The sequence below is a fragment of the Lolium perenne genome, chromosome 5 (genome assembly GCF_019359855.2).
Source record: "Lolium perenne isolate Kyuss_39 chromosome 5, Kyuss_2.0, whole genome shotgun sequence".
NCBI lineage: Eukaryota > Viridiplantae > Streptophyta > Magnoliopsida > Poales > Poaceae > Lolium > Lolium perenne.
This window is the reverse complement of record NC_067248.2, coordinates 259,074,321-259,082,754: the sequence shown is the minus strand read 5'-3', so window position 1 is coordinate 259,082,754 and position 8,434 is coordinate 259,074,321. Positions and strand designations below refer to the sequence as shown.

Sequence of the window (8,434 nt, the reverse complement as noted above, 5' to 3'; positions counted from 1 at the left end):
GAAACACAATGCTGTCGTCTGCGAATAAGAGATGGGTGATGTGAGGCCCATCCGATCCAAATTGAACGCCCTTCAGCATATTTTCATGTTGCATTTTCTTGAGCAGAGTTGAGAAACCTTCAACGCAAAAGAGAAAAAGATACGGGGAAAGCGGATCCCCCCGTCGTAAACCCCTCGATGGGCTAAAACCACAAGATAAGCCAGCATTCAGCTTGACAGAGAAGCGCACCGACTTGACACACCTCATCACCATGTTAACCCAGCCCTAGGAGAAGCCCATTTTCAGCATCATCTGTTCAAGGAAGATCCACTCCACCCTATATCATAGGCTTTTGTCATATCCAGCCTCACAGCGCATAACGGTTTCTTCCTCTTTCTTGTTCAGATATGGTGCACACACTCATAGGCGATGAAAACATTGTCAGTAATCAATCGCTCGGGCACGAACGCACTTTGCTCTTCCGAAATCAACAATGGGAGGATCAGCTTCAATCTGTTGGTCATCACTTTCGAAGCTATCTTGTACAGCACGTTACAAAGGCTTATAGGCCGGAACTGAGACAGGAGCTCCGGTGAACTCACTTTTGGAATCAGCACGATGACAGTATCGTTGAAGTTATCCGGTATATCACCTCCCATCAAGAATTCCTTAACAGCCCGGCAAACCTCACCCTTAATCAGCACCCAGTGACGTTGATAAAATAGTGCAGGTAGTCCATCCGGCCCTGGGGCTTTGGTAGGGCCCATTTAGAACAAGGCCCGCTCAATCTCATCGTCTGAAAAAGCCTCTAGGAGTTTTGAATTCATATCCTCTGAGATTGTCTGTTCCACGTTCCTGAGAATAGTATTGATATTATCAACCCCTTCAGAAGTATATAAATCGCCATAAAAGGACCGAGCCAGTGCTCGCATCTCTTCATCAGTCGAGCACCGAGACCCATCAGCTCGACGGAGATAGTTGATAGTGTTCTTTCTTCTCCTGTGAGAAGCTCGATTCTAGAAGTATCGAGTATTGCTATCCCCTGCCTTAAGCTAGTCCACTCTAGATCTCTGTCTGAACATTACCTCTTCTATTTCATACACCTCGTGTAGCTCCCCTTCCACTTCCTTAACCTCCCGAGAGCAACCAGAAATCAGAGCCCTATGGCGGGCAGCCTCCAGCCTATCACGAAGTCGTTTCAACTCCTTTCGAACCGAAACAAAGCTAGACCGGCTCCATGACTGAATATTGCATGAGACACGTTTGAGTCTACTGCATAGCGCATGTAGACCGCGCTCACCTTGATCTTCCGCCTCCCAGGCTTCCTCAACCATCGCAGTAGAGCCCTCATGTCTAGTCCACATCTCTTCAAAACGGAAGCTGCGTTGGGGAGCATGCTGTTCGTTAGGAAAGGACTCCATCACACGTATCAAAAGAGCGAGGTGATCCGACTCCTCAGTCATGATGTGCTCAACAGTTGTTGCTGGGAAGAGTTCAGAAAAACTCATATTGCATGTCCCTCTGTCCAGCCGTGCTTGGATGTTCTCAGCTCCCTCTCTTCTGTTATTCCATGTATATTTGTAGCCAGAGAATCCTACGTCTGCCAGTCTGCAGTCGTCCAGGCAATCACGGAACCTCTCCATACGAGCACCACTCCTTTCGACCCCTCCCAGTTGCTCATCCAGCCAAGCTATCTCGTTAAAATCCCCCGCACAAAGCCAGGGGAGGTTGTCTTGAGCCCTTAGGTACCGGAGAACATCCCAGGTTTTCTGCCTCAACTCAGCTCGGGGTTCACCGTAGATTCCAGTGAATCGCCACTCCGACGAACCCCTCTTTATGGTTGCATCAATGTAGTATTGAGACCATGGTCTGACAGAAACCTCCACTCCATCCCTCCACAATAGCGCCAACCGGCCTCCCTTGCCCTTGCAGACCACCGCCACCCCGTTTCTGAACCCCAAACTCCATTTCAATCTGTCTATAGCTTTTGACTTTAGTTTAGTTTCAGAGAGAAAAACCACCGCTGGGTTGAGAGACCGAACCAAGTCTCTAAGCTCTCCCACTGCCGAGGCCAACCCCAATCCCCGGCAGTTCAGCGATAAGATATTCATTGAGCCCGGCGGCCCTGCCTCGCAGGGGCCGCCGAAAGGTCCTATAACCTATCAAAGATAGAACTCGCCCGCTGCCCCTCATGATCAGCTGCAGAGCTTTCCATCCTATCGAACACTGAATTCGTACGCTGCCGCTTCCCGGCAGACTCCGAGCTCCCTTCGCCAACAACCTGCACAGATACCGGCATCCACACCTGTTTAGGGCCCCTCTTCCTGCCCCCCGTACCCAGTGGTACTTGGGGGAGAGTCTGATTGGTACTCACAGGTGGATTCCTCGGTCGCCACGAGAAAGTATCCACCTTGTTCTTCCCTGCTGCTCTCATTCTCTCAACATACTGTTCTTGCTGAGCATCCTCCCGCGTCCCCTGCCATTTATTTGGACTTGTGACATCGCTCGTCTCCCTCCTCCGCTCACCCCCGCCAATGCGTTGAACTGGAGTATGCAAACTCATTTGACAGGTTCCTTCGCGGTGGGATATCCCGAAAAGAGATGCCACCCCGACCGCGTACCTCTGAGTTGAAAGATCTTGCACTATAGCTGCCCAATGAAACCTAGAGACGTGCATTCGGTACAGCTCTCTGATTTCTCCTCGGCGATGCCCTTAACCACTCACCCCACTGTTTAACTTCATCCTTCTCAGCTTGGCAGCCCTCCGTAGGATGAATAAGACATCCGCAGTCAAAACAGAAATGCGGAATCTTCTCGTACTTTATGTCAAACCACTTCCCTTCAACCTCATCATCAGAAGATTTCAAGTTGACACCTCTCATCAAGGGTTGATCTACCCTCACTGCCACTCTGATTCTTAGTTCCTTACCCCAGGCAAAGCCATCCTCATCCACTTCCACAGAGATATATTTCCCTATCCAGTCTCCTATTAGCTCCCTGTATGCTCTGTTCATCATATCCATGGGTAGGTCCAGAACCCTAGCCCAGATCTCCATTGAGTTAAAGACCATGTCTGACGGGCGGATGGAGCCATCGTATTCCTGGAGCAGAACGACATTGAAATCGAATTGCCACGGGCCATTCTTCATCACGTGCTTCCAATCACCCTCAGAACAGAACCTCACCACAAATCTGTTCTCTCCCAGGTCCCTGAATTGCGCCGGTCGATGAAGACCCCACGCCCTTTCCATCGATCTTTCTAGGGCACCGATCACTAACCTGCGAGGAGAACAGACCTTGCCCACCGCCGCCCACCTAGGACGCGGTGCTTGCGACAAGTTCACACCTTTGATGACCAGACCCGCCACCTCCTTCTCTGTCAACAGCAGATCGCCCATCTTTGCAGACAGACTTGCAGCCAGCTCCTCCGATCCCACCTTGGCCGGAGACCGAGACGGGGTTATGATGAACCGCCCTCCCTTCTACCCGAACGGGATGGAGTCGCCATACAGCTGCCTCTTGAGCGAGAACCTCGAACCATCGAGGCACCCGTCCAGAGCCCGCACCAGCGCTCAGTGAAGCCCTCGCCATCGAGGAGCACCACCACCGCCGATTCCTACCCACCCTTGAAAGGCAAACCCTAGCACCAGATGTGATCGCCTCCCGATCGCCCCTTCCATTTGTCTTATCGGCAATCAAACTAAATACCTGCATAGGATATCTATATCTTGCCGTATCTATCGTATGTCACGATCGAGCAACTACCTCGATCGAGTTGCTATACCTAAACATCAACTCGATCTGACTAGGTGCGCATAGCGGCCGACTCCATTCCATATGTTGATGTCATTCATCGAGGTCCGAATAAGCTGCTTCCACGGTTACTCCTGAATGTGACGGAGGACAATTCTTACTATCCAGGCGGCGGTGGACAGCAACACGAGCAGAATTTGGACCATAAAACTAATTAATGGAGACTTAAATCTATCTAAACAATACATAGTGTATAGATACATCTAAATTTTGACAAATTTCCTAGAAGGAAGACCGAATTACAAAAAAAACTACTTCAAGAGCGCGAATTCAGGAATCCCAAACTTTGCGTAGTACCGAGCAATCCTCTCGCTCCCTACTCATGAGCTTCCATCGCGTACAAAAATAGCCAGTGAGCCACGTACATGCATGTTCCCTCATCGCGCGCTGGCTGATCACTCCGTCCTAGTAAGCCTCCTCCGTTGTTTCTTTCCGCCTCACACAAACTTGCGCTACTCCTCCATTGTCGAATCTATATATAGATCGACAACCCAATTAACTAACGGACACCGTCCCCTCCCCTCGCCTGCCTCCATGCAATGCATACTTATTAAACCAGCGATCGAGCTTCTCCATCACTGGCCGGCCCGCACAACATTCACCAGCAAACAACACGCGATCGATAGATCGACAATGAAGAAAAAAAAATGAAACAGTGTCTTGATATAGTAGAAGCGGGACTTGGCGTGACAATTCCAGAAATTCGTCCCTGACAGGAATCGAACTCCGGTCGTTGGGGTGCGCCACTGTGACCCCAACCACTGGGCTATGCCCACGTCGTCATAGATCGACAATGAAGCAATCGCCAATGAACATGGCCCTCGCCGCCACTACCGTGCTTGTGCTGATCCTTGGCAGCGCCAGCGCCGGCACGGTGGACATGGCCGCGACCTGCAAGGCAGCGGCGACCAACGATGCAGGAGTGAACCTTGAGCTATGCATGTCGAGGCTGGGCAACAGCACAGCCTCTGACGCGTGGGGTCTGGCCCAGGTGGCCTGTGACGCGTGCATCAGCAGCAGCATCGTCTACCGCGGCGACCTCGTGGACCTCACGCTACAGCTGGAGGTGGGCAACAAGGAACTCAAGCCACTGGTGGAGCCACTCTCCGAGTGTGGCTCGCATTCAGCTCATACTCGCGATTCCTTTGAGGAGGCCAAGAAGGAGGTCAAGCAAAACTCGTACGCGGCGGCCATCAAGCAGCTGGACGACGGGATCTCGTGGACGGAGAAGTGTAGCGCGGGGATCACAGCCGTCCAGGGGTAAAGATGCCAGAGCCAGCCGGTAAGCACATCGCCGAGACAATCCAGCTCGCCATCATCACAAAAGCCATCATCACCAGCCACCTCATCAAGTGATAATGTGATATACGATCGGGTCACCTCTCCTTCTACATGTTCACTTCCATGGATGGTACTACTACTACGTACAAGCAGGGTCATCTCTGTTTTTACGGTCCAGCGGCCTTTTTTATGTTTTTCACCGGTACCACTTTTACTTCCCTTGAAAGTCATCAAGTCCTAAACAGCCTACCTAGAGATCTAGGCCCAAGTAGTGAATGATGTGTAATCCTTAGAGCATCTCCAATAGGCGCGCTATATAGACCGCGCGCTATATTAACCGCCGATTTGCAGCGCGCGGAGGCGAAATCGCTCCTCCAGCAGGCGCGGCAAACGGCGCGGCGCTGCAAAACATTTAGGGCGCGCGCCGTTTTGCACAATTCCGAGCGCCAAATGTGACGCGTCGGCTACAGCGCGTGGCATCGCTTGTCGCACGCGCGAATACCCAACGGCTGGAAATTTCCCTCCCGCGCCCGCGCCCTCCATTTCTCACCGCGCCGCCGCCGCGAAATTCCGCCGCCTCCGGTCGATTCCGCCGCCGGCCCCGTTGTTGCTTGCCGCCGCGCTATAGATCCACCTCGCCCGCGCCTCCTGCCTGCAGTAGCGGCCGCTCCGCCGCGCTGTACCGACCAAGCGCTGTCGCCACCGACGGGGACAAGCCGGCGCTTCTCCCCGCCTCGCCCGCGCCTTCTGCTCTACAGACCCCGCGCTGCCGTCGCCATGTCATCGTCTTCGAGTTTGTTAGCGACATGGCGCAGCCAAGATGCTCGCCGATTTGCTCGGAAGGTATGCGCCTCCGCCGGCCGGCCGGCCGCCATGATTTTGCTCACCGATTAGCTACTATAGTTGTAGTTAAGTAATTTCATATGTATATTTGTAGAGTTTATCGTACGATTCATCGGATGACGAGTATGACCAAGAGGAAGAGGAGAACATATCGCTACTATTAGCATACCGCGCCGTCAAGAAGCCAAAAATTGGTGGATCGGTGTTCGGTAGACATAAGTTGTGGAGAGAAAGGATTGAAGGGCATGAGAAGTTGATGTGGTCTTATTTTAATGATAATGCGATATTTCCTGAAAGCTATTTTCGGCGGCGTTTTCGGATGAGCATCAACTTGTTCAAGCACATCGCAACGGAGGTGACCAAGTATGATCGGTTCTTTGAGCAAAGGAGAAATGCCGCCGGAGAACTTGGTCATAGCACATATCAAAAGGTGACCGCCGCCTTGCGTATGTTGGCATATGGTATACCGGCGGATCTAGTTGATGATCATTTAGCCATGGGAGAGAGCACTTCTATCTTGTGTGTGAAGTGCTTTGTCGTTGCAATTGTGAATGTTTTCGGATCCACATACTTGAGAGCCCCCAATGCTCAAGACACGGCAAGGCTTTTGGAGATCAACGCCAACCGGGGGTTTCCCGGTATGCTTGGTTCCATTGATTGTATGCATTGGAGTTGGAAGAATTGTCCAGCAGCATGGTATGGACAATTCAAAGGGTACAAGAAGGATGACACCATAGGCCTTGAAGCGGTCGCCGATCAAGAGACTTGGATATGGCATGCATTTTTTGGAATGCCCGGGTCTTGCAATGACATCAATGTTCTTCAACGGTCACCACTAATGACAACACTTGCAATGCGGGAAGGTCCATTGGTGGAGTTTGAAGCAAATGGCCACAAGTACAATTATGGCTACTTCCTCGCTGACGGCATATATCCAAGGTGGCAAACATTTGTGAAGCCGGTTATTCAACCACGAGGTAAGAAGCAAACCCTATTCCACAATGCACAAGCGGCGGCTAGGAAAGATGTAGAGAGAGCATTTGGAATTTTACAAGCTCAATTTGCTATTGTGAGAGGGCCGACTAGATTTTGGGACCAAGAGTGCCTTTGGTATATCATGACCGTTTGTGTCATCATGCATAACATGATTATGGAGGATGATCGTGGGAAAGATGTGGATCATAGCCACGACGAGTTGATGGGGGTTCCCGTGCAAGTGAGGAGGTCCGCACATGGGATTGCCCAGTTCATTGCCTCGTACCATGCCATTCGCTCCAACGACACACATGATGAGCTCCAAAAAGATCTCATGGAAGAATGGTGGAATTGGAATGGACACTAATAGTTGCATACTTATTGTACTTGTTTGAAAACTATGTGTTGTATTGTCTCAAAACTATGTTGTATTGTTGTATGTTGGTCCTTAAACTTGTTGTATTTGGTGTGAACAATTCCATGTACTTGTTGTATTTGTTGTGAACAATTTGTTGTATTTGTATGGTACATTTTGTTTGTGAATTTATATGGTTGTTTGATCTTCTTTGATGCATACTTGTGTGTGTTTGTTGTTTGCGCCGCGCTGCGCGCTGCATAATGGAGCGCCCGGCTGAGGAGTTTTTTTAACGCGCCAACGCGCGCTGCAAAATGGAGCATCAGGCGGGGCAAATTTCTGCGCAGCGCGCGCTATCCGTTTACAGGGCGGCGGAAGCGATGTTTAGCGCGCCAATTTTTAGTGTGCCTGTTAGATATGCTCTTACTACTTAACATACCGTACAGGTGTGTTAAAAAGTTTCAGAAAACTGAAACGCTCTTTAAGGCCACGCTTTGGCCGTCAAATTTCATAAGTGCTAAAATGAAGTGGAAACAAGAATTGCCTGATGAGGCATGAAAAGAGGCATCAAGAATTGGATGCCATACTAATTTTACTCGTAACGACGATGCAACAATCATCAAGATTTGCTAGCAACTTTATTTTTCTGTCTTCTTTTCAATTTTTCAGTGTTATCAGAATTTCGGTGTGTCCAAACTATAGTTTGTGTGCGACTATATATAATATAATATTTCAAATTGAATTTTATTTTCAAATTCCCATGACATTTGTAATTTTGGCAAATTACTGTCATCTCGAAATGCTGAAAAAAATGAAACCGTCAGCAACATATGGACCCACATGGCATCAAAGTGTGGGCCCCACTTGCCAGCAATGAGGTGGCCCACTTCTCATAACCGTATGATCCCACTTGTCATAACCGTTTGGTCCCACTTGTAAGAACTGGCTGGCCCACCTGATAGTATGCCACGTCACTATTATATGGACCCACTCGAAAACATCCACGTCACCAACATTGGACCCGCGGTGTTAGCAGCCACATCAGCATCATGGGCCCCATGTAAGAAGCCACGTCCGAATTTTTTGACCAATCCTAAGCTCCCATTGAATCTAACAATTATAAATTATCATATTTACCATGACAATATTGGGATGTCACCTATTATCACAATCGTTGACAATATGTA

General features: G+C 49.9%; 2 protein-coding genes across 2 annotated transcripts; one reads left to right on the top strand and one right to left on the bottom strand.

The window, feature by feature from the left end:
- Positions 1-381: 381 nt before the first annotated feature.
- Positions 382-3,378, bottom strand: LOC139831832 (uncharacterized). The gene is made up of 5 exons (XM_071821178.1): positions 2,706-3,378; positions 2,355-2,629; positions 2,140-2,261; positions 1,066-1,930; positions 382-672 (listed from the first exon to the last, which is right to left on the bottom strand). Exons 1-5 carry the CDS (start codon positions 3,376-3,378, stop codon positions 382-384), a joined length of 2,226 nt encoding a protein of 741 aa, XP_071677279.1.
- Positions 3,379-4,601: 1,223 nt separating this feature from the next.
- On the top strand, positions 4,602-5,057 carry LOC127304384 (pectinesterase inhibitor 12-like). Its single transcript, XM_051335075.1, has one exon. The coding sequence runs from the start codon at positions 4,602-4,604 to the stop codon at positions 5,055-5,057; it is 456 nt and encodes a 151-aa protein (XP_051191035.1).
- Positions 5,058-8,434: the final 3,377 nt, after the last annotated feature.